The sequence below is a fragment of the Oenanthe melanoleuca genome, chromosome 4, assembly GCF_029582105.1.
Source record: "Oenanthe melanoleuca isolate GR-GAL-2019-014 chromosome 4, OMel1.0, whole genome shotgun sequence".
Classification (NCBI taxonomy): domain Eukaryota; kingdom Metazoa; phylum Chordata; class Aves; order Passeriformes; family Muscicapidae; genus Oenanthe; species Oenanthe melanoleuca.
The window spans coordinates 44,835,524-44,863,215 of record NC_079337.1 but is presented as its reverse complement, the minus strand read 5'-3'; the positions used below and the strand labels follow the sequence as shown (position 1 = coordinate 44,863,215).

At 37.4% G+C, this 27,692-nt stretch overlaps 1 protein-coding gene across 9 annotated transcripts in view; it reads right to left on the bottom strand.

The window, feature by feature from the left end:
* FRYL (FRY like transcription coactivator) overlaps positions 1-27,692 on the bottom strand; it is a 165,290-nt gene that overhangs the window by 95,000 nt on the left and 42,598 nt on the right. Inside the window, exon 1 of one of the 9 annotated variants that reach the window (XM_056490335.1) lies at positions 22,507-22,633. The exons of the other annotated variants lie outside the window; for them this stretch is intronic. Coding sequence (XP_056346310.1) covers positions 22,507-22,582 — 76 coding nt within the window. The 5' untranslated portion in view covers positions 22,583-22,633. Of the gene's footprint in view, positions 1-22,506; positions 22,634-27,692 lie in introns of those variants that run through there. 9 annotated transcript variants of the gene reach the window in all.

The window sequence follows — 27,692 nt, the reverse complement described above, 5'->3', positions numbered from 1 at the left end:
AGCATCTGTACTCTTGCCATCCTTAAGCCCCAATGTTTCCAAAGGCAGGCCAGAAAATGAGAGAGATGAATTACGTTCCAAGAACAAGAGCACAGAGGTTTGAGAAGAGGTGAAAGGAAGGACTAAATACATCCTTCCTACTATAGCAGGTAACAAACAGAAATACCAAGCATGGCTTAGGCAAAACAGAAGAATGCTGCAACCTACAAATTTTGAACAACTTTCATCTCCATCAGATAAGCAAAATAGAAAATTGAGTAGATAAGGATCCATAACAGATACCACATATTTCTACATATGCAGCTCCTGAAGAGTGAGAAGCTGGTACTTAACCAGCTCTTTTTGCTTTCCAGGGAAACTGAGAAAGACCACTGTGCTCCTTTAACCCCAAACTATATTGAGATGTGCCTTATATGTAGACAATTCTTAATAGCATGTTTACATAACACATTTCTGTCTTCAGATTTTAAAAGATCACATTCACAAAGCCTCTGTCACTTAAGAATCAGGAAACAATAAGAGCTGATCATCTTTGAAGTGCTCTCTTTATTTTGTGTTAGCAATTCAATCCTCAGTAAGGGTGTGTTAACTTTCAAAGCTATAAAACAGCTTCCCCCACTAAGGATGAAACCCCAAGGCTGTCTACACTGATCTAAATCCAGGTAAATTCACTTCTCAGGCTCAAGCAAAACCATAGGAAATGGATAAACTGGACAAAAATCTAATGCTGGCAAGAAGAATCAAGTGGATTATAAGCAGACTGGCTCCTGTAGGTGCTGCAGAAATTTCAGTACAAGGCAGAGGTCATGACCATGCAGCCAAGGAAACGTGGTGCCAGGAGAGCCTGATATCCACCAGCACCAGCAAGAACCCCACTCCCTGGCTATAGTTTCACACAGCCCCTTTGGATGGCTCATACTGCAGTACTGTCAAGGGATGCAATCCCTTCCAGCCAGCTCTTTCCCTTCCTGTGCAAGCAAACACAACATCAGCTGGGCAAAGAACTGAACTGAAAAAGCAGCATGCATATTAATTTCTTCCCCAGGTTGATTCTGACACAATCACTTGTCCAAGGCACACATCACACACAGGGGGTGTCAGCACACAGTCAGTGCAGGGATAGGGCTTGCCTTTTTACTTTCAGCAGCAAAGCAGAGTCAAGGCTACCATACAGCCATTCATGTTCCTAATGTCTGTGTTCACACTCTCCAGGTGGCAATGAACTTACCCCCCAAAACACAAGAGAAAACTGTCAAACTGAAGCAATTATAAACACTGCCATGAGAGTATTACCAACACCTTAGTTTTGCTAAAACGTAAGAGTGTGTAAAAGGCAGAAAAAATTATTATTATTTACTTTCATCCCTGAACTTGCTGAGGACTCAATTCATGACATCACTAATGGTTGACATTAGTATCGAGACTCTCATCTTGCATATGACAATGTTCATGGTTTTATCTGCTTTATAAAACCAGTAATTTAGTTAAATACACACAGAAAACAAACATGTAGGAGGGAAAATGGAGAGGGAGCTCGACTGTTTAATAAGAAAACATATGAGTTTGTTAAAGAAAAGTTAAAATCGATTCTCAGATTTCTTAACTAAGTCAAACATTATTATCTGGTATAATTATGTTCAGTGGGATTCATTTACTCATGAAATTGCAATCAATAACATTGTAGGAAGGATCTATATGGATTTTAAATATGCTTAATGGAAAAAGAAGTCATTGCAGGATAGGATTAAATAATCTTTTTCTGCTATTCTTCGCATCAAAGCATAAGCCATTCTTTACTCTCAGCTGCCAGAGAAAATGGAAGTCTCAAACATCATTTGGAAGCTTCAAAACATGAAGCATTCTACAGAACTTCAGCTGAGATCTAGAGCCAGAAACAATACAACTTGCAACAGCTCAAAACTAAAAAACTACTTCCATAAGTCACTTGAAAACAGTGAACATTATTCACTTGAAACAATATCCTGTTTGTTTGCTCTGATGTGAGCTACTGCTACGTGGGAAATTTGGGAGCAATGCAGCAAGGAAATCTTTGTTAAACAGTATTGTTTGGTTGCTAGGGCCACACCAAATTGTTTGGATAGTTGCAAGGAACAGTAAAACAATACAAAGAATAATTAGACAGACAACACACTCCTAGGTCAAAAGGCAACATGCCCCGAAGTACGCTAAATGAGAAACAAGTTCTAGTTCACAAGTGTTAGAACTAGGACAAGTTATTTAATACCCAAATTGATAGTAAAGAATGCTACTATTTTATCATCCTGTTTCTCTCCACATAGCCCAAATGGATCAAGGCACTTGAGGATATAAAGCTTATAGATTTACCAATGAGACTATTCAGGGTTCAAACATACAAAGTATAACGGTAAGGAACATCCAGTGACAGACGATGAGTCCATTTTACATCATGGCCAGTATAAAATTATTATTTTTAGTTTTTAGACTTTTTTTGAGTACTACTTTACACTTAGCCAAGTGTTGGCGCTTCATGTGCTTTTTTTCTCAAGTTTTTCATAGTTTTTGCTTTAACTGAAATTTGGGCTCAGTTGCTGATGTGTCTCAGGAAGCTGGAACAGCAGGACTGAAGTAAAACTTCCATCAGCTATCCCCCCTCTTTCCAGACACCTGAAAATACATCTGGAATACTTTACAGCTTTTTAAAATAAGGTATCCAGCTTTAAATTAAGCATGCTCACCACAATCTTGAGAGGCCTCTGCAGTTCTCATCAAGCAGGTTATATTCTTGGTTGCTATTTTAAATTAATTGCTAAAGTAGTAGATAATTTTACATAGCTCACATTTTGCAATTAAGTTTTTTACTGTTATTTTTGCAGCACATGTACTTTCGCAGGTACCTTATATTTCCTGCAAAATAGAGTTTGCGTGTCCAGATGACAATACAAAAATTTTCAAAGACTAAAAAAATTAAGTGCGGTTACTTAAAGGAATTTTAATTAAGCTCCTTGCATTTTACTCTGATAACATCTAGAACATTTTATCCTGCCTCACAGAAATAATATTAATATACATGGAAACTTGTCTGTAGTGATTGTTAGAGTGTTTCATAACAACAAATCTTTAGTTATTTTACCAAAATAATATTTTTTTCCTAAAAAGGATGTCAATGTTCAAAAGAGATGGCAATCTATCCAGAATCATCCCCACAAAATACAAATAAAGTCCAAATGCTAAACCTAAGTTTTCATGTTCCTGATCAGAACCCTGTTCTTCAGAGCAACTTCTTCAATATATTTATCATTATTTCACAATTCTACGATTCCTGTTGATCATCAGGTTTCTACTGTTTCCAAAGTCTGCTTGCTCCTACCAGTGGAAATGAAGGTCTTATGACTTGAATGAAAGGAACAGTGAACAGCTTTATGAGCACAACAAAATTCAACATACACTGCTCTAATAACAGGTGCGCATTTCAGATCTTAGCCTCCAGCCTATAAGCAAATACAAAGGAAGAGCCATTCTTCACTTAAATCTCTTGTATTTGATTTCACAGATGAGACGGGAGGATGCAGTTTACCTGGGTTGCTGAAGCATGTGATGGCACGCCACACAATCAGGTCTACTTCACTGTTTTTTGTTCAAACTATGTAGCACTATTGATAGTGCATGAGGCCTGTCTGAAAGTTGAATTTATCCCTGCCTTACTTGCTCCAGCTGTACTGAATCCCTGCTGATGTCATGCACAGCCAGTACTGCGGCACACGTGGCTGATTCCTTGGCTCATCAGCATCATACAAGTGCTGGACTCAGCAGTCTCTGTAGCATTAGTGGACATTTCTGCATTATACTGCATTTATCCAGATTTTCTCTTATTTCATTAACACTTACTTACCAGCAACACGGTATTAATCTTAAACTGTGCTACTAGATACAATAAAAGAGTAAAAAAATGCAAACTCATAAAGTATGTACTCATTTTAAGCACATCCAGTTTTGCAGAAATGCTATTCTTATTATGTAAATTATTTTCAACAATACGTTTAGACAGATCAAGAAATCAAGTCTCTGCTAGATGCCCTATTTTTGAGGCATTCTTACGAGGCCCTTAAAAAGCTCCATAGTTAATATGAATATTAATTTTGATACTAGTATGAAACAGTGCCAAGGAAGAGGTGCAGCAGCCTCCTGACACCAGAATAATGTCACTTTAAAAGATAACCTAAATAATGTGAACAAAATTCAGAGTCCTTGACACTGAAATTAAGTATCTGTTAAAGACCACTGTCCACACATTTTCAGTGTGAGATATCTAGATATTCCTTTGCTTTACATAATACACATGAATTGATTGGTAACATCACAAATGCAAAGACAGCAGTAGAAACTGAAATCAATTTGAATACATTAGAATATACATGATCAAGAAAACAAACCTGCTCCTTTTCCCGTTTCTCATACCTTAGTCTGGATATATAGTTCTTAATGCACAAATTCACTATTATTTTCAATACAGACTACACAACTAAACCATCCAGCAATACCAGCTATGGAATTCTCTCTTCTTTCTCTGTGCTGGCAGTATAAAGTGAATTTTCTTTGGACAATGTTTTACAAAGATTTCGCCTTCATACACGTGTCCAATTACACATCAGGTAAAGAAGAACTATTCTCTCATGAACAGGTCACATGGACTAAGCCCAGAGTGCAAATTCTTACCTCACCTCTCTCAATTCTTTACTGGTTTTAAGTGACTTTACAACCAGTAATGGTAGCTGGTACTTCTGTCAGCATTTATGATATGTCACATGATGAATGAATTACCTGTGAAGTAGAAACAGGCCTACAAGTGGCTTCGTTCAGTGGTATGGTTGAGTGTAAAGTTTGTAAAGCCAAGTCAAACCTTTCAGTGAGAGGAAGTTTTATGTGTATTGATAACTTCCCCTCCACATCTAAATCGGAACTTACATTTTACTTCTGCAGCAGAAACACTTCCCTATTAACAACTTATCTAAGAAGTTTCAGATATCTTTAATTTCAGCCAAACTCTGGGACACAGAAACATAAATTAAAGCTGTATCAATAAACAGAAGACAAATTCATTTCAACAAGTCATTAATTAACCATATGGCTGTAACATAAAGGATAGCCTGGGAGAGAATACAGAAAGTATTTCTGAGTTTATCGTGGGAACTGGTGCTATGAGAGCTGAACTATCACTTGGACTAAAAACATCCCCACAGAATAAAAACTTCACAGAATCTTGTAAGTTTAATCGTAAAGATTACTTGTTCACCTCCAGCAAATATGAACATTCTCCCTTTAGGGAAAGTTGACTCAACTGAGAAAGCAGCTGTAAATTTGTCTAGTTACAGGTACTTGGATGAAGCTTGTTTTCTGCTCTCAAAGCCTCTGAAAACACAGGCAAAAATGGTCATAGAAACATTACTTCTTGCCAACACAAAGACACAGCAGAAATTCTAAGGCATAAAACCTTCTCTGGCAATATATGGTCTTCTAAGTATCTGGGTTAGATTACAATCCATTAGAAGTCTTGCTGCTACAGATGATCCTCAATTTTTGAGCTTTGCCTTATAACTAAGTAATTTAGTCTTTCCAGAGATTCAGTAGTCTTCTTCTCCACTGCTGTGCACCTCTGGCACTTTCATTCTTAAAATGTGATTTTTAGATTTTCATTTGGCATACATTCCTAGAAATGCAACCAAACAGTCTCCCGCAAGAGAAAAAGCAAGAGAGAAGTAATATTGCATCAAATTTAAAGGTGATGTTTTTATCATTAAAAAAAAAAAAAAAAACAGCCACCCAAACAAAACACAAGTATTTCAGTTTAGAAAAAAATTTCTCTAGCATCTTTTCCACACCTATAACTATTGTCTGGGATGTATGAAGTGAATTCCCCATGTGTCAAACACAAAAAAAGTCCTTGGAATGTCTTTTTTCCGTCTAAACCATCACCATAATCCTCTGGAGACTTTTTGCTACATTTTTGGCCACATTGCTCCTTTTCCCCTTTTTTGTACTAATACTCAGCCGCTCTTTGAGGAAGCATTATGAAGAGAACAAGACATTCCTCTTTCCTAGCTTCTTTAAAGGCTGAGCAAACTCTAACCAGCAAATACTCCAATTCCTGTATGGGACTTCATCTCATATAGTCCCTTCCCTACTTTGAAAAGTCAAAAATAATATAGGTATAGGACTTCTTTTCTGAAACTCTAGAACAGATAGAAAGATAAAATGGATTAGAGATAAAATCAGGGAAATTATTTTTAAATGCTTATTTTGCGTAAACTAAGACACATGAGAAGAGAGAAAGTGGGCTACGAATTTCTCCAAGTAAGTCCTTCTGGCTTTGCCATTATGGACTGTGGCAGTCATTCCACTTATCTTTATACATAGGTGAGGAGTAGAAATTACATTAAACATTCTTCCCAGACCTCTATCCTCATACTGTACAAAGAGCACCTGCTTCTCTACAGAACTGTGACTGAACAGGACAAATGACAGCCACATACAGAACACATAATCACCTAAATCAGATGGATGTAGAACACACAAATAACTATATTAAGAAACTTAATGGTTGAAAAAGAGATCAGATCTGACATACAGGATAGTGTGAGGATATCCAGAGTGGTAGTCAGAAATAAGTTTTTAGTTGTTACTGGGCTCCCTGTGTCCACTGAGAATGTTGGATTTGACAGTATCAAAGGCTGCTAGAAGTTACAGCTTCTACTGTGTAGAAGACAGTGCTGAAGATCATCTGATCTCTAATGCTGTGTCATTCTAATGTACTGCCTGATAGGACAGTATGTCCCACCTATGGTACAAGCAACCACCATGGCAAACAAGAAATTTAAAATTCAATACTAATTTAAAAAAAAATAAAAACTAAAGATGAATATAAGATAAATTTTACTTCCATTTTTAAAAATCCCCAACAACACAACAGCAAGGAATAGATAGGAAATATTGGCTGAAATTTCTACATGCATATGCAAGAAGTACAACTCATTTTATGACTCATTGTACAGAGCCTTGTATAGTAGACCATGAATGTAGATTATTATCAGACAGGAAAAAAGAAAAACTAAAAAATAATTTTGATAGCACAAGATGCCAAAAGAGCAAACCATACACGGTGGAAAACAATGTGATAGAACACAAAAACCAGAGGGGGAAGAGGAAATCAGTTTGAACTCAATTGTCTCAAGTCCTGCCCAGCCATTCTTGATTATGGAATGCCATCAGGATATCCTGGCCATTAAAGTGTCAGATCATTAAAAATATAGTTTATGTAATTCCTTTTCTAGAACAACTGCCAGAAGAGTAAACCTCTTCAGATAAAACACTTTAATTAAAAATAATATTTTGTATTTCACAGAAACCCTTACTTAGAAAGAAGCGAGATTTAACTAATAGCATAATTCCAAGGTACTAATTTATTTAACATGCTTTGCTTCACTGTCAGAAAGCTGCTCTCATGCAAGATCATCTTCAAAGAATGTAAAGGATAAGTCTCACCTGTCCATAATCTAAACATAATCCATGCATTTGGAAAGAGAATAATGGCAGGAGTGTAAAAGTTCAGAGTTAAAAGTTAAATTCCCAATAGCAGCTTTCAGAAATGTTCCTGATGTTTTATACAACAGTAACCTTCAATTCAATACATGAATTTCTGATTAAAAACAGTTCTGTAATCAAGTTGCAAACTTCTTAGAGAAACAATACCACCCCAAGCCCACATCTGGTACCTACAGTCTCCTTTCCCAGTAGACCTTTCGAAGCCTTAACATGCCCTTTACTGTCAAACTACTTTGCACAGCACAAGCAAAGAATGTAGGCATCCATTCTGGTATCTCAGTTCCTTCAAAACACTGAACAAATGAGCATATATAACTATCAGCATTCACTCATTTATAAATTTTGTGTTCCCTCAAAAGAATAACCACATAAGTATAAAAAATCCCCTAAACTTGTTTCTTTACTTCCTATCCTCATTAGCATTAGGATTCCACAGCATTGCAAGTCATACTTTCATTAACGATGCAAACACAGAAGCAATTCTATTCCAGTATTATTAACTTGCCAAAAAAAAAAAAAAAAAAAAAAAAAAAAAAAAAGCTTACAGCATTAATTTTACAGGGCAGTATCTAATGCTAATTTTTTATTTAACTTTATTTTTGCAACAGGAACAAAGACATCAACTTCCCACTGAATAAGGAGAGCAAAGACAGAATTGCATAATACTGGCTTCTTAGTTCTTCTGATCCACCTGCACTTTGGAAAATGTAAACTCAGCCCCCACTAAGTCTGAGCCAGTAGTATTCCCTGCTTTTCATGGTGGCCTGTAAGTTCAGGGACATCAACAACCAGTCAGTTACCACACTTTTAGACGGTATGTGCATTCATGTGATGGCTGAGAGGCCATAACTCATTAGTGTTATTTCTCCTTCAGTTCTGGAGACCTGGAAATTTTTATTATTTAGAAGAAGTTTCCAAGGGGATTCCTACAGAGCAAATTTAAGCTTGCTGAGGGCCGTTTAGTTTCTCATCATTCCCTCTACTGGCACGTGGACTCCCATTTGAGAGCCCATTTGACATACTGATGGTCAACTTTCCAAGCAACAGGGAAGGGGGCACTCGTAAATTTGCATGCACTCATGATCTTTCTGATTGGCACAGGAAGTGTGCCCTGCTCAGTCCATGGGGTGAGGAAAGTGGAGCAGAGAACAGAACATTTACTGCTATGAGAGAAACCCACTTTTGCCATCAAATTGAAGGCTGCACCAGGCAGGAAACACACTGATGCTCTAAATCCTGCGTTAAGCATGAGCTATCAAAGGCAATAAAATGATATCAATGACTGGCTAAGTGATGTTAAACTATAAAGCACAAGGGAGGCAAAGGCAGCAGTGGAAAGATACACTAGTCAGACCTGGGGAGTGGAAGTGTAGGAAGAGAAGGAAAGGGATTTTTATTTGCTAGTGTTTATTCCAGATTTCCTTATCCACTGTTTTGTAAGTTAAGGAAGAACACATTTCCACTGCAATGATGAGAGTGAACCTGCTCTGAATAAAGAATTCATTTCCATGGTATGCTAACTACATGAAGAGAAAGAAATACACAGACTGAATCTAAAGTCTTAAGAAGTAGCATTTAAAATCTAAAACAAAGGCAAGGATATAGCAGCAAAGGAATACACATAAATATAGGCTGCACAAACTTCACTCTAACAGTTGACACTGTGATGATGTTTTATTTCCTTTCAATATGTTAAAAGATACATATACACCACACAAAAAATGCATCCTGTAACAAGGTCAAAGTGACCACAGCCATGCCTCTGTCAAAAAGCAAACAGAAACTTAAATACCTTATCTCATCTTGCCTAATCCACAGTTCTCTGGAAAAACAAAACTTCACATCCTCAATTTGCAGACTTAAGGATATTAAAAACTCTATTGGTCCACTGTACTTGAAAAAAAAATAAACAATGTCCAAATGCTCAACGAATTTATGCTTAATCTTAATTCCAAACAGATTGTGTCAGAAGCCAGCAGATTTTGCACAGAGGTCTCTTGCAGAGTGCAACCAAAGGTAGTTTGTTTAACCTTCTCTCCCTTCGCTGCCTGCTTATTCTTTCTTTGTGAGAAGAGGACAATTCCAGCTCCCACTTCAAAGAGGAAAATACTTTTCCTCATTATGCTCATTATCCTCAATTATCCTCATTAATGTCAAATTGATACCTTTCCTGAGTAAATGCAAGAAAGTAATGAATGCTGGCTGTTTTGCTCTAGAAGACTATTTGGGAAAAGGACTCTGGAACACCAGCTATAAAGTAACCAAGAACCTCAAATAATGTATCATTAAAAACCAAAAAACGCCAAACCCAAAACATCAGCCCAGATTGGCCCACTTACAGAGCACACTCACATCTTAGTAAATAACTGTCTCGTGAAGTGCTCAGAAATATTGTAAGAGTATTTCTCATACCAAGGTATGTTTTGAAAATTGAAGTGTTAGGTATATTTACGCAAGGATTTAAAAAAGCAAAGAAGAGAATAAACAAACAAATACAATTGAGCATTGGAATATGCTTAAGCATACACAAATTGGGGATAGAAATGTCTCATGCATTAAATATCAGTTTCAGAAAAGAACAACTGTTCTACGCTCTGATTCTGTCAGTTTTGCCTGGTAATCCTCCATATGAACATATGAGCTGAAAAGGAAAATAAACTAGACTAACTCAATCTGTCACATTTAACACAAACATGTCATAGGCAGAAAAATAGAAAAAGTGAAACCAACATTTTCAAAAGCATATTCTTACAGTAATTTTGCTGAGGAATAAAAAAAACAAAACACTTTTTCTTTTCACATCCAGGTAACTACTTAAATTTAACTGTAAAAAAAAAAAAAAAAAAAAAAAAAAATCTGATCATTTGATCATTTCCCTGAATGAAATTTTCTGCCCTGCACTCAGGGGATCAGCTCTTCTGAAAACTCAACTCCAGTGGGTTTCAGTTCCCAGTAGATAATACCGAAGAGGTATTAGCACACAGGAGAGACTATTTTTCAACTACAGCATAAATTTAAATTTCCTTGTGAAGGCATACGCATATTTTATTATGCTGTTGTAAGTTCTGTTTTTATATTAGGTGTAGTTAGTTGTCTGTGTTTTTCCTGTTTATCAAATGTGCTCTTCTGAGCCAAGTTTTTTCATTCAACAAATTCTACAAAAAAACAGCAGTGTCAGCTGCTTAATTTATTGATAGTCTGGGATATCTATTTTCTTGGGAAAAAAAGTTTGATGAATATTAAAGTCAACAAATATAGAAAATTAAGGATTGTTCACTAAGACACTTAAGCAAATTTGCTTAGCACGTATGGGTTAGTGTGGGTACTGTTTTTCGAGGTTTCTCAGTACTTTTTAAGTCTTTTACAGCAAAAGGTAGTGCTGAGTTCACATGAGACCCTAGTTAGCAATTTTTTTTTTAAGAATAAGCATGAGACACCTGTATTTCTAATCAGACTTTCTGACTAAATTTATCTACGCTTACTGCAAATAAAAGTAAACTAAATTAGGAAGAATCCCAAGTTGTGCAACTCCTTAGGGAAACAGATGACAGCCTTCAGGGCTTTAAGTCCTCAAGTGAAGTGCAAGGGCATAGCACAAATCTGGCAAAAAAAGTCCCACCCAGCATGCACACAGCCAGCAAACTGGACTTCTATAAGAAGACAATACTCAGTGCCATGCAGAGCTATTCTTAGCCACTATAAACACACCAAGTTTCAGAGTTAGCAGCTCCTTTGTCAGTTTCATGGAAGGAGACTAGTCACATCTGAAATAAAAATAGTTTGTCATATGCTTGTCCATGGAACTCCAAAATACACAGTTAAATTGGTCATTTAAAAGGTTCACATGACATGTATTGGTATCATAAGGGGGAAAAACCCACTTTTTTTCTCCTACCTTCCTCAACTTTCATTTTAAGATTATATCTGATTCTAATTTACTAAAAAAAGTAGTTTGCTCTTTCTACAGCAGGAACCTTTATCTGATTTCAACGCATTCTTTTAAGCTCTAAAAACCATTGCAGAGAACTGTAAGTGAGAGGCTGAGACTCGTATGAACGGGAAGTTCTGGCTGTGGAGGCACCAGGGAATGTGGGGCTTTCAGGATGGCCTGGATGAACAACACCTGGCTGAGTGGGTATGGAGATCCCCCTGCACCCACCTGCACTTTCACAATACACCCAGATCTGGAGACAAAGAATCATGTAATGACTCACAGAAGTGGGACAGGATGGGCACACTGAACAGTGACAACTCCAAAAACACTGCTGCACAATCTGTTGCCAACGGAAAAGGAGCCCAGGACATGTGGAGAATGTTACACCTGGCATTCTTGGCTCCCATACCATGACCATAGATTACAGATGTAATAGCTTGACACAAGCATTGTGGTGCCTTTTTGCTGGACAGACACCTTGAGCATCCCTGTCCTAGTGCCTGGCTGCTGAGTGGACGTCTTGGAAATACAGGCTTCGCTCCCCTCAGTTCACATTTTAAGTAATCTGCTTCCCCTATTACAAGGTCTCACATTTACATCTGCTACATGACTTATACAATGTGGCAACAGCATTTCCTACACCGTTCTGTGGTAAAAAATTAAATGGTAGGTTTCATATTTGTGCAGGAAGACCTGGAAAACAGCCACAGTCTATCAGCAAAGTAACAGGTACGCTGGCCTACAAGCTGATGGACAGGGTTAAAAGCATGTTTACATATAAATCCATATTAAAAAGAGCAGCCTGTAAGGAGGTGAGACAACTGTGTCACAGCTACATTCAGATGTGCAGTCATTCAAACACTACCAGGTTTCGAGGCTTGAAAAGGAAATAAGTATGTAACTGCATTTGCTGACACCAACTATTGCTGTCCAGTGACAGTAGTACTTGCATGACTTTTAGAAGACTACACAGTTCATGAGAAATGTAATAATTAGGAATATACAGGAAAAAATATAAGAAGCTATTAAGTTTCTGCTTTAAACATTCCTCAATGTTCATCCCTCTTTAGGAAGAGAGGGTGAAATTTCCTAGTAGAGGATATCACAAAGCAAATAATGGTCTGATAATCTGTAGGGCTCCTACATATTAAAAAAAAAAAAAAAAAAAAAAATTAGGTCACTAACCTCTCACTTAGGTTTCCAACAAGAATTACTACACACAGGTAGCCAATGCTGCCATTTCCCAAGCTGCAATATATAAATATATTGGCAGCATTATTTTTTAAGTGGAGCAATACTTTCTTCATTTTTGTTCGCTATTGTGAAAATAGTATACTTGTATACTACTAACAAAACTGGTATTATGCATTGCCAAGTTATTCCACCCAACCCTGGAAATCTCACACTCTCTGATCAAGGTTTTGGAGCACAAGCTTCCTCAGTATATTGAGGTTACACAGGCAAATCCCGTATCTATTCTAATAAAACACTACCTCATTAATCACTTTCCAGTAATAAAACACAGATGAGATGAACAACTGACCAGCTTCTGGGGGAGCAGAAGCAGAGATGCAGTTTGGCCACAGTGGGACTGTGCAGCTCAGTCAGGGTTAGGTCCTCAAAGCAGGGAGTTCTCCAATCCTGACACCTGGAAGGAGACCAAATGTAAACCACGAAACGATAACGAGCTCTGGCCTCTGCCAAGCTACACTCTTGGCCAGTGACCTGGAAATGTGAGTTTCACATCCAGAGCTCATCTCTCATCTTTTTCCCTCAGGATGTGGTATTGAAGTTTGTGTGGTCACTTACTAACATCACCATAGAACACTGAGATGTTTTAATCATGTCAGGATGGCACAGCTGCACCTCACGGGTCTCTTTTACCTCTCTCAGTTCTCAAACAGCTAAAACTATCCAACATTCACAATCACTTTCTGGCAGTCAGTTTTAGTAACCTCAGTCTTAAAACTGCAAGCAATTCTCAAGGACTTAACATCATTTTTCTCAGCACCATCAGGTAGAGGGTTTCAGCAGAAGTCAGCAAGAAGAGATACAAAAGCTTGAGAAAAACTACAAATGTGCAAGAATATATGTTTAAAAAACAGAGCATCTAAATTAAAGTTAATCAAGGACACAGTACTTCCTCACAATGTTTTCAGTATAAGAAGTGCAGTGCATAATTTTTTTTTTTTTAATTTTGAAGACTTGCATCTACAGCAAGACACCAGTTTGGCACAGAAGGATTGTCTTTTAACAATGCTGAACTTGGGGTCAATATGCTTCAAAAAGTTTTTGTGCTCAGTGATAGCATAATTCACATCCTTTACCACATTTTAGACAGCGAAATCCTATGGGTTTGCTTCAAATCATATAGAACCAATGACAAGGACCTCCCAGGCTCTGTCCTGCCATCCTCTCCCCATCTGATTAAACACATTATATTCTTGTTTTCCTTGTCTTCTCCAAGATGAGCACTCAACTTTTCTAGTTACAGCAATGTCTTTAGGGACAATGTGGCCATAAAAGATAAGCATGAACTATAAATTAAAAATAAATATTTAAGTAAAATTATTCAAATAAACCTTTGAACAATACTACAGCAATAGATAATAGGAAAACTTCTAACAATGAAATCACTTTCCTTTTGGTCACCTTTTGCCATATTTGTGAAACTTAGGTTTGCCCATATGTCTCTTGAGGCAGTTCTTTCATAATTAGTGATACACCTTTTCTTTTACCTATGGAAGAAAAATTATAATTTGAAGTACTCTTTCAGGGGTTTTGGATAATCATTTAAGAAGAAAAAAGGTAAGAAAAAATACTGCAAAATCTTTCCCACCCATGCACTTCTGCCAGGTTATTTCTAGATTTTGAGCTCTTCCTTGCTTTTTTCCTACCCAATTACTTTCTGAAGAGCGAGACATTCAAAGATTAAAATATCCCTACAAGCAGAACAATGTGACTCCACCTTAATACTCCCCAGCTTAGTCTACCATGGGTTTCTGGACACAGTGTTCAAACAGCTATCAAAAACACTTTGAACTTCTCAGCCAAACCTCAGTACACCTAGCTTCTTTCTTTCTTCACTTTGCTGTCATAAAAACGAAGCGCTAGTTGCCAGCCTCTCTTTTTTCAGGACAAGACCTCATTTGTAGCTGAAAGAACGGTAAAAATCTGGTGATACTTGGCCCAGCTGCTATGTCCTGCTGACAGCCAGCACAAAGCAAGATGTTGGAGAGAAAAAAGAGGCAGGTTTCCACTGAGATGTCAGACACACGATTTTCTAAACCAAACATGGGCTGCATTAAGAGCTGCTGAGCTGCTGCTGACCACTGACCCTGGCACCCTCACAAACATTACTGTTCCTACCCTGAAGATCTCCAGTTCTAGTTCAGCAGTGTGAACAAAGGCAGCAAACAGGGATGATGAACAAAAGCAGCAAAAGGAAGAAAATGAACAGCCCCCAGAGCTACTTACACTGCTTTGATAGCACTGTGAATGTAACAATTCTTTCAAATATCCATTAATTAGTTAGCATTGATTTGCAAGGGCTTAAGGCATTCATACATCTTTCTGGACTACCATTCTTCTCTGCACCAGTTATCTGCAAAGAAAACTTCAAAAAATAAAGTTGAAAATATCCCCAAATCACATGCCAGCTGTGCCTGATGGGCAGAAGCACAGGAGTTATTTATACCTCCCATGCTGTGCTTTCCTAAGATCTCTTTACAAAATTAATTGCTTCTAGAACTTAAACGAATTCTTGAGCAAGAAATCTATAAATAGTAATGTTTTAAATTAAAAATTTTATTCTTGAAGATTGAAATAGTTGTTTTTTAAACTCTTAGCAGTCTGTTTAGAAGGCTACATATATCTGACAAAAAGTACTCTTCCTTTCCTTTGGATTTTCAAACTCTGTATTCTTAGGAGATGAGAAAAGGCAAAGAATGAGGAAAATGTTTCATATGCCTATTGTTTTCTACTACTACTTTGAAAGCATTCAAAATACATAAACATATATATTCATTAGTAGAATTTGTTCTGAACTGAGTAAAATCTGTCCTACACATTGTGCTTTTCTTGTTTTATCTAACTATACCTGCTTAGGGCAGCAAATTTAAATACTGATGAAAATTAGTTAAAGAACCATAAACCATGTCATTCTATAACTGTATTGAAACATTTTCCACATCTAGCTTTTTGACCACCACTGTATTTTAAGTGCTTCTAGATCAGTCAAAAAGAGATTCTGGATTTTTCTAATGAGAATCAGCAATGCAAACTCAATGATAAAAAATTTATTTTTTCCTGCACCCTAATTTTCCAATAATTAATATTTTAATATTGAAAGCAGTTCAAACAAAGCAATTCTATGCCTCAACATTTTATTTTCTTTTGTTACGGCAGCTTGGTAGTCTATTACACACATCATGTTTCATTTAACTTCCCTTAAATCTCTCACAAAATGTAGTTTCCACCAGACCTACTAATACAAACCTCTGCTTGTGACGTTCACACTGGCAACTGGGAATGTTAAGGATTCAAAAACTTAATTCTTATTTACAGTAGCATAGCCCAGCTTCTTTTAGGTTCCAAGTGTCCTTTTTGATCCAGAATGGCCTTTTCCTCTAAATCAACCCTTTATTTTGCACTGTACCTAACAGAATTTAACAGCTCCCTTTGATTAGCATCGTTATTCTTTGTATATGAATGAGGAAGAATATTTATTTCTATAGAATGGAAAATTTCTAACTACATGTACACAGGATATAATACAGCAAACAAAAGCTGGCAATCACCTATCCAAATAAATAAATGTTATTGAGTCAGTTATCTCTTAAATGCTATTAAACCCCTAATGTCTAAACCTTTCCCCTTCAAATACAAAAGCACCAGAGCTAGAGTGTTTAAAAAAAAAAAGTCAGCAGAAATGGGGTATTTGATATGGCTTGTTGCAATTGGTTTATCTGGAGCTTTCCTGAAGTCCATGCAGAGCATGCAGTTTATTCCAGCAACAGTAGCTGACAGAGTGATTTGCATTTGGTGCACTTTCTCCTTTCAACAGCATTCTCTTCTGCAATTTGAATCATTACAGAATCTAGTTACGGGTTTAGCAGATAGTCTATCACTTTCATAGAAAGAATTTCCCAAAGGGAAGCTCATTCCAGCATATTGATATCTGATGAAGAGAAACAATGTCCATCCTAACATATAATGTACTTCCTACCACACAAGCATTTTATCAAAAAACTAATACAAAAATTTAACACAAAATAATCCTCAAAAATATCTTGTTTTAAGTAATAGTTCAATATTTTCCACCTCTACAGATGCAGAGAAGTCCAAAGTAAGGCCCAAAACAACATATAACCTTAGCTAATTACAACTGGTAAAAATCTGGATACATACTTTTCCCTCCCGAGCATCCACATTCTAATGCCCAATGTACACGGAAGGTGTTACAGTTCAGACTGCTGACATCAAATAGGTAAGGCAGGTAAAAATATATATGTAGGTATAAATGCTTAGCAATAATGGAAGATAGACCAACTCCAAAACATCCCCGAAACCCCCCACACATCTTCAGTTATACATGAGAAAAACAAGCAAATATAAAAAGGCTTCTATGCAAAAGACAGGAGAGCAAGACTCAACAATCCAGCTAAGCTGAGACATCCATACATGCCCACCAAGAGAGGCAGGCAGCCTCTCATTGCTAGGCAGCTGATCCTGAACATTCTGTTACAGGAGCCTCAATATCCACACTCCTTCCCTTGAGACCATACACATACGTATGCTGGGTATTCTTCAGCTTCAGGGTGGTACTTGGCTTTGACTAGTCTGGATGTTCTACTTACAGCCTTTTCATGTTCTTCCAGTCTACATCCACTTACAGACAGATCTTGTTAATCCAAACTTACCCAGAAACAAAGAAAGAAAGGAGGGGGGAACAAAAAACCCCAGCCAATCTTCTCTTTACAGAGCAAATTTTACTACACAGAACATTAGTAGCACCTCATTTAATGGAATATATGCCAACAGCATATATCAGGAGATGCAATGACTCATTATTTGACTCAAGAAGTACAGCACAAGAGACCATCATCAAAGGCCACAGAAGTTCATAAACAGAGCCAAATATGGAGGTCACACTCCACAATACATTAATACATGGATACATTCACATTGTATTGGGTGATTAGCAACTGTTAGAAACTTGCTTTTCCCATAGCTACTTAAAGACTGGGGAAAGGTTAGCATGTATTCTAAATTCTAAATTGCTGCTCGAGTAGTACAAGGACTTGTAACAACATTTACTAACATAAATTATACTTAGATGCTTGTTTTCAAAAAAGCAGAACTTAGTAGCTTTTTCAAAACTTAATTTGGATTCATCTTTCATTTTAAAAATTCACTTTTCAATATGTCAGAACAATCTTGGAAGACATTAAAAAAAAATCATTCCTTTCTCTAGAAAGAGCCTATCATGTTTCAGCATACAAGGCAACACCACTAACTGATGTTACCCTTTGAAGTCAAGGTTACAAGAAAGAAAAAATTTCCTGCAAAAATGACTGAGCATATTATTATTTGGGATGCTTAATGCTAGGGAAATGAAGTAAACATCCTACTTAATATTGTACTTATTAAATAACTATTATTGTTTTAGAAGGCACCAAAAACAGTACCTCATGAAAATAGGACTTCTCTACATTGTGAATACTGATTTTTCCACTGGAATATAAAAGTAGTATGAAAATTCTCTAGAGCACCGCAGTGCCACTAATAACTCTTAGCCCAAAGGACAGTCTGGAAGAGAAGCAATCATATAACATCTCAGACCAATTTTTTCCTTAGGTTTTATTTTTCTTTGCTGTTTAACAGTTAATGGGAAAACAAGCTGAAATTTATCATATGATAATGACTTCTAATATGTTAAAAACTGGTGCTTTTAACACTTTTGAAAAGTATGATCCACTAGCAAATTGACAAGAAGCAGCAAATCTGTGGTTTAGCTAAAAAGCCATGCACACCTCCACAAAGACTCTACCTCACCCATCTCCTAAAGAATAAGCCCGTCAAGAAGACATTTGTTTTTCCAGAATTCTTCCTATGTTCCTTTTCCATATACATTCCTATCATGGCACTGTAACATGACCTTTCTTAGTTAAATTACAGCTTCACTGCTGTCCGCAAACAAAAAGTCACAAGATAAAAATGAATCTACTTTGTTAAATACTGTATTAGCAGTGCAGAACCTCTCTTGACAGCCAAGAGTTCTTTTTTGGTTGGTAAAGGAGGAAGTACATCTTCAGTCCAACTAATCCTACAGGATGATAAGCGAATCTTAAAAAGGAAACTCCAAGTGCTTTTTTTTCATTCACAGAAATAATCATTCAAAAGTATCTGCCAGGCAGCTCCCCAGTTTTCACGTGCTCGTCAGCACCTGGCAGCCATAGCTCCAATAATTCACTTGCTTTTAAAGCTGCTCCATTGCTTTCTGATTTTATAACTGTTTCCAAACCAACTGCTGTACAGGCAGATACTGCTTGCTTTCCTGGCAGGACTTTGTTCCCAAGCCCATAAGTCTCAGAAACTTGGAAAATCACTGTCACAAGCCTTTATCAAAAAGAGGCCAAGGGCAAGGATCTCAATGTAGCTTTGGTGGGGGCATTGTTAGAGTGCAGTCCTGTTCTCTTAATCAGCATAAGTTCTTGAGATATATATGAACGACTTCTGATTCAAGCTCAGCAAAGTGGTATGGAAAATCTCATGAAGCACCTCTAAAACTGATCCACCAGAAGAAAATGGGGAAAAATTCAAGGACAAAGAAGCACCCACACGACAGTTGTACCCTTCTGTTTAGTCCTTTCTGTTTACCAGACAGATACAGCACACCTGCAGCACAGCAATAGAAAGCTGTGTGATAGGTTTTAGAAAGACAATACATCATATTGAAACAAAAAAAAAAATCCAGAAATATTTTTTTTATTTCCAACAGGACACAACTATTAATACAGTAAATATTGGAAACATAAAAAAGCTTTTACTAAAGCAGTAATGGATTGTACTTGTGTTTACTGGAAAGCCATTGCTCCTGTCCAGACTGAAAAACCCAGAAGTACATGCCTAGTTTTCACTAGAACTTGTGTCATATCTTACAGAAAAGTATTTATTACTTAACACTTTTCACTTTAAGCAGCACCACATTTGGCTTTTGAACCCGCATATTGCATTATTAAAAGCAATTCTCATGGCATCCAAACCTCCTTAAACTTAAATGAAGGTTTATATTGACAAAATATAAAATAAGAGCTTTCTCACACCAAGCAACATAAGTAACAAACAAAATTAATCTTTTTCGTACAATTTAGAAACTCAGAAGGAACGCTAGACAGACCACAGATTGAAAATGCAATGGGCTAAACAACAGAATCCAGGAGCACTGAGAGACATCATCACAAATAAAATTCCTTAAATACTATGGAGCAAAGCAAACTGGACAAGCTGGTATAAAGCCCCCATTACATTCACAATCTCAGTAAGCAAATAGTTCTTAAGCAGGAACATCCTTACTTCACCACTGGATTAAAAGAACATTCCTGACTCCATTTAAAAAGAAGTAATGCCTAACATTGTTGGCACAGAGACAGCATTCTGAAACTAGGCTGTATGAATCTCACTTCATTGTTGTTACTGAAAGAAAAAAGATCAACTACAATAAAACTATAGCCAGCACTGCAACATTATGCCAGCTAAGCAAGCTCTTAACCAGACCCATGGAGCTTTGCTGCCTTTCAGTTACGCACTTAAACACTCTCTGCAGATACTTATTTTTATGTACATGGAAATGCATGTAAGCACACCTATTCCTTTTCTGACATTTTTCATCATATAAAAATTTTAAGTTATGATATAAACCATAACAAGTAGCATTTGCACCTAAAAATTTTATGAAAACATAGAAAAAACTTTTCTCAAGTAATTTCTTAGCATGTGGATGTTTACTGAATTTCCAAACTCATCCTCAGCATAAACACTGTGTAATTCCTTGCTCTGCACATACTTGATTAGAAAACGTTTTAGTAACAAAATTAGAAAAAATTAGAAAAAATTTTAGTAACAAAGCAAATGGCTTGCCCACTCCAGCCCAGCTCGCTAAGGTATGCATGTGAATGGCACTCCTGGAGCCGGCGCAGGCTGCACAGAGGGCTCTGCTCTTGCCAGCCTGCACAGCGCCATCAGAATGTGACTCTCGCACGCTCACGGAGCAGACGTGCAGCTGTGCTGGAATTACAAATGGAGTGGCAATCCTGGAAAAAGTGAAATAAACCCCAGCTATCTCACCAGCACATGCAGAAAATTGATTTGTTGGTAGATGATCCAAGTGCCACTTCCTGATGAAGAAGTCAGGAAGATCTTATTCTGTTGTGCTTACATAACAGAGGGCATAAAGGAGAAAACATAGCATCATATATAACCTCTTCTCAGACACCCTTTTTATTATTATTACTCTCTATCTTGTTATTATTATTACTGTCTTGTCACAGCTGACAATTATCTATTCTATAAGCTGCAATTTATCTCCTTATCTATACAATTATATATCTAGTTGCAGTCTAAATTTATTGTAACTGACTGTATTCTGCGATTTACTTTAGTTTGGAAACAATATACAATCAATCAATGTCAAGGATTTTTAACCATTTTCATAAGGAACCTTCAACTTCTACTATAAAATACTGGAAAAATCCTTCTGGTTACCTCAATTGCAGCAAGCATGTTAGTAACTACCAAGCACAATTACAAGGTATAATTTGGAACAGATACTGTTAATCTGCAAGACACAAATTAAACAAACTAAAAAGCAAAACCTATAAGGAAAACCTATTCTGAAACATGCATTGCTTTAACTTGTAAGACAATAGTCCAGAAGGTATCAGTCCCAAACATGAATTACAGCAGCTAATACAAAATGCAAATCAGGTCTGAATGAGCTATTAGGACAAACTAAGTATCTGCATACTCTCCTAGCTCTGATTAACATATTGTATAATAAATAACTTGCTATTAATTCCTTCAAACAAGACAGGTGAATTTATACTACGGTATTGGGCTAAAAATCCTAAAGGAGATATTTTGATGAAGTGTATGGTTGAGTAGAAACTGTGCATCCCAGTACTTCTCAAGCAGTAATTAGTGAAACATAAAACTGAGATACCAGTTATCTCCAGATCTTAACTTTTTTTGTTTCTACATATACAAGAAATTTAAGATGAGGAAATTCTCAGCTGACGTTCAATTACGTCATCTTCATCACCTCCTGGCGTCCTGTCATGAAGTTGCTGTGCTTACGTTAGCAAAGCCTTCCACACAGCGAGAGGCAGCTCCGGGCCCACGACCCTGCATTGAAGCATGTGTGAAGGGGTGATGTGAGGACAGACAGGCTGTCTGAAGCAAGAGCAGCATCCTTGCTTCGCTGGTTCAATTCAGACAAGGAATCCTCCTAGAAACTCTTAATTCAGGCCATTTAGAAGATCAAAGTGGGCAGTTTTTGTAGGCATAATAATAGGTTTCAGGCACAAAAAATAATGCCCCTCTGTAAAATACACTGCCCAAGGGTGGCTGATTTGCTTCAAAGGAGCATTTGGAGCTTGACAGAACTAAGATGTCAGCATTTGGTAACTCCGCAGAAATGAGCATCTACTTGTCACCTCTGCTGGATAGCAAAGGGTGCAAAGAACTTTACCAGACTGAAACAACTGCAGCCTAAGAAAATAAAATAATACAAACATAGACACACAAAATCTTACACGAGAACTAAGAAACAGCTCTCAGGATGCCTATGCCAAGTTGCACCAGTACAGAGGACCCCTAAAACCCTGGTTTTTAAAGGGCAATTTCACACGGCAGCATGGGGAAAAAAAAAAAAAAAAGAAAAAGATAAGCTATCTGCTACACCGCTGTGGCTCCCAGTGCAGCAACATACTTACTGCTACTGCCGCTCCAGGATTTCAGCAGAGACTTAATGCTGATCTCGAAGAAGAGGGAGTCCTGCAGGCTGAGCATGGTGCGGGCAGGGCGGAGCGGGGCGCCGGCCGCCCGCCGCCTCCGCCAGCAGCCGCGGGAGGCCGAGCCGCCGGCGGTGACGCAGGCCCGGGGGGCGGCGGGCGGCTCCTGCCGGGGGCGGCTCCTGCTGCCGGGACCGACCCCTCCTGCCCGCCGGGCCCCGCCCCGGGCTGGACCCACACTCCTCCCGAGGGATGCTCCCAGCCACGCAGCGCCCGAGCTGCCCAGCCCTTGGCAGTCGAGCGAAGCGACTCCTTGCAACTACAACCAAAAGGGGCTTTAAAAGGCTGTTTGTGCTTTCCCGAGTTTTAAATAAACTTCCAACCGAGCTGTTAAAATCGTGGTGAATCAAATGAGCTGCCCAGCGCTGCTCTGCACTGTGCCAAAAGCCAAGCAAGCCGTCTACGCTACAAGATCAGCAAAATCAGAGGACTGGCAGGACGGAGGATGGAAAATCACAAATGTGAAAAACAAAATCACAGAGGAGGGCAGGAAGGCCGTAAGTATTCCGACGGTGGATGCTTGCAAGAGAACTACAGCCAGCTTAGGTCAGACACTCAAAACCAGTAGCAGTTCTGGATGTCCCTAGATCAGGTGGGATGAAGCTCTGAGCAACCTGGTGTAGTAGAGGCGTCCCTGATATTGTAGGAGGCTGGAACTAGAAAAGCTTTAAGGCCCCTTCCAATTCAAATCTTCTTCTGATTCTACTAGCTCTTTGGAGTTTGGTTCATGGTGGTTCTTTTTTTCCTTAATATCTTTTAAAGGACTTGAGCTGGGATTTGTTTAGTTTGGGGGTCTTTTTCTTAGTGTCTTCTAAAGAACTTGACACAATTTTGGTATTTCTAATAGTTTATTCTGTCCAGTATCATCTCAAATGCCACAATGGAGAAAGTCTTTTAGAAGTTACAGTTCTGGGTTCCTAGGGATCCAACACTGCCTTAGGTAGCACTAAGGTTTTAATGCCATTCGTTTGGGATAAAGCAAGATACTTTATCAATAGCCTTTACCCACTTCAGCACAGGGTAAAGCAGTTTCAGATAAACCTCCTTCACCTCATCCACACTACTAGGTACAACCAAAAGTTGGTGGCTCTTGTCAGCTTGAGGTGTCACCTCGACAGATCAAAAACACACCTGAAAGTGTCTTGAACTTTTATTGGACAATACAAAAATTTCAGAAAGATTTCTACATACTGACAGGAAGAAATGACATGGAGAAAGGAATGCTTGTTTCCCTAACTGCCACCAAATTACTCAAGTAATACTACCCCCGGGTCAAGTAACAGAAATTGAGAGAACTGGATGCTGAGATTATTGTAGCAGTGGCTGCCAATAGTAATTTAATTATGTCTACTTAAATTATAACTTGACCCACACCATACAGATGAACCAAAAAAAAAAAAAAATCACATGGATCCAAGGTAGACTGATTAACTAAATCTGCATTAAGGAGGTGATTTTAAAATCCACTTTCAAAACTGGTGCCCATACTCTATTAGGAGTAAACAAGCCATGAGTAAGAAATAATACCTGTGTCCTTAGACAAATTAGAATTACCTGAAGTTGTTCGAAAGATTTAAGAACAGTGTGCATCAAATACTTTAAAGGTTTGGGGTTTATTTGTGGTTTTAGTTTTGCTTGTTTGGGGCTATTTTAATCTATATCCCCCACCCCAAAAAGACCAAACAATTATCACTAACAGAGGTAACACAAACTAGTTGATGTAAAACTAAATGTTTCTAAGTGACAGGTCTAACACAGCAGCAGGAGGGTACTGGAGAAAGTGGGACAAGCTTGTCACTGCATTAGGCTGGTTCAAGCACCAGCTGCTGTCATTTAGGAGATGAACAGCTTCATTGAGACCAGTAATATCATTCAGTTTTTACAGATTAAAAATAATCCATATCTTCCCATGCAAAAAATATTTTTCTATAATAAGATACTAAATTGCCACCTATATAGAAACAGTACTTTTATTCTTCCCAAACAGGGTAGAGCAGAACACATATCCAAAGAGTAACTCTTTGGGACTTTACATCAAACTTTCTCTCATAAGTCTGTTTTCAGGTAGTACTGCCTAGGCAGTAGGTAGTATTACCTCATATTCCTTTTATGAATACATTCTAAGTTACACTTCAAGCGTTCCTTTTTCCTCTTACTAAATAAGACATAACAGAGATGGTATTTTGTTATGAGTTGGATATAAAGGTCAGATTTTGGAATTGGCTGATGAATTTCACCACTAATTTGAAAGACTGTATTAATTATGGTTGGTCTTTGACTGCCTTTAACACTGGGCTACAGAGACTTCTTCAAAGGAATCGTTGTTAACAGTGTGCATTCCAAAATTATGAGCCAACTCGCTCAGCACCTCAAAAATAATGACTTTTTAAAATACACTTTGGGTTCTTTGTAGCTGCCCATTTTCCCCCTCAGCTTTTATTTTTTAAGTTATTAGTGCCAAAAACTTATTAAAAAACAATCATCCTAAAAACTCCAGGAGACATTCTAAAACAACCCTACAAAAATATAAATCTCCAATATTCCACCTTCTAAAGTCCTATTAAGAAGACTTTCAACAAACCGAGGAGTTGTCAGTATTTCTGTAAAGTAGAATTTCAAAATTAAATTATTATAGGAAATCTTTCTCAAAATTTGCATTTATGATACTGAGGTGTTTGGCCAAGCAAGTTACATGGCCTTTCACCATGGCATCTGACATTTCGTAGCACTTATTTATTCATAGTATCAACTAATGTTTGCCATCAATTGGGTTTCCTCAAGGATACTAGCAATTTTAATTTTAAATGACTAATAGAAAAAATATTAGCCCATGAACAATTTCTAAGAAATGAGAACTGTATGTACCAAGAGTATAAGCTTCTCCTTCTAAGGATTTCAATAGATGCATTGAAGACTAGGAATATATAATATTAGGAACAAAAATATTTTGAAAATATTTTCTTGATACTACATGAATATGCATGCTCTCACACATACATGCACAGACATAGCAACTTTGATTAAATTGACATAATTAATTTATTAGATTTAAAAATGGTTTACATAAAGTATTTTCACAGCCCTCCCCTTGCCCAAGAAAGGCAAAAACAAATTATCAGTACAAGTCCACTTAACAAGTGGAGTAGTGGATCTATCAGTATCTTAGACCTATCATATAAATATCAGTGTCATAAGAGCTTTCTTATAGTACAACTTCATACAAGCCTTCAAACAATTCTTCCTCCTCATAATTCAATTTAACGGCTTTATAACCAAAGGTGTGTCAATAGCAATGACTACCAGGTTTTGGTTTTCCTTTGAAATAGCTAATGAAACAATCTACCAAATAGTAGAAGAAACAGAAGATTTCAGTAAAAGACACTAAGTTTAAAACATAACCTTTTATTTTTAATCAAGAACAGTAAAAGCAGGAAAGAAAATTAGGGATTAAAAGCCTCTGAATCTTGGACAAACACAGACAGGGCTAACTCTTTGAGAAGAGCCCAACAAAACTTATCATGCAAAATTATAAGATATCAACACGTATTTCTAGAACTGTGGTAGAAAAATGTCATTTACAACATGGATTTTTTTTTCCAGTTCCTCATTTTCAGATAGGAAAATGAAAGAGCCTTCTGGAAAGTACACTGTGTCTAGAACTGAGAGCAACATATATGACCACTAAAAATACTTATCACTTTGAGAATTTATAAGAGAATGCCGTAAGATTAATATTTTACAGTTTTAGATAAAATGGAAAATAAAGTACTTGCATTTAAATATAAGCAAATAGCTTTGCTCTAGAGCTGGTTCATGCAAGAAAAAAATCCAAGAAGAAAATATGAAATGGAGGATCTGTGCAATACTTTTATTAATAAGCTGAACATTATACAATTCCAATAAATACACAGCTTATATACTGATCCTAGTACTTGTATACCTTTTGATTCTGGATCAATTTAACTTCTAAAGGGAGCAGACTACTATAAAGTCTAGTTTTGATACTTTCTCAAGAGTCAAGGTGAAGTATGCATGAATAAGCACACTGGTATCAGCAAGCTCTTAGAAGAGCATGACAAGAATTGGACTGTAGGTGCAGTAAAGCAGAAGTGCTCAATCTGCAGATGCAAGCTGTTTGTATTCTACAAAAATGATTAATCCAAGTGCCCAGTCCACACCATGCTTTCTGCTCAGATATGGAAAAGGAGTAAAGAGGATGGCCAGAAGCAAATTGCTCAGGCTGCTTCAGTGACCTAAGTCAGCAGACTCCAGGCTGCTAATAGACCGATACATTACAAGATTCACGCCCAGTAAGCCCAGCTGCTCCAGGAAGCACTAGACTGTCCATCTGTGGTATCATTCATCCATAGCAGGCTTGACCTGTACAAGCAAAGCCCATTCAGCACTTCCACACACACAGTAAGCTCAGTCACAGGATAGGCAAGAATTGCCTTGAGTGTTGCGATAGCTAGAGGACCCAAGGAAGAGATCAAAAACTTTAGCACTGTTGAGAGTACAGAACTTTTCTTTATTTGTAGAATTATGTATTTAATAAAAAAATTTCTAAAAGAATCATTATCACAAGAGGATCAATACACTTACCAGAAATGTGTACACAAAGGCTATTAGCACAGCTTTGCTTTAATTCAAGTAACATCATGCCATTTTCTTGGAGTTGCCCAGACACAGTGCTGGTAACTATTTTGAACAATGTACATGAAGTGTCATATGCATAATACTGCTGCTGCAGTAACTGCCAGAGATCTGGCCCGTGGCAAACACTGATATGCAAGACCAAAAAAAAAATTAGTGTGATTCACACAATGTCGTTTTTGCTTCACCTCTACAGGCTGAAAAGATAAGGATTTCATGACTGAAGCTATTGCTGTATTTATTATGTTAAAAGAGCAATATTTAATTTCAAAAAGTTTGCTTTTAAATGGCAAAGAAATAACACTTTGTAAGTCAATAATTTGTGTTTCACAGAGAGCATTACAGATTTTTAGCTTAATTTCCTATTTTCCTCCCTTCATTTGAAATGTTATTCCCCAGTTCTACAATAGTTTCATTTCTCTAGGAGCATATTCATAACACCTACCTCCCTCCCA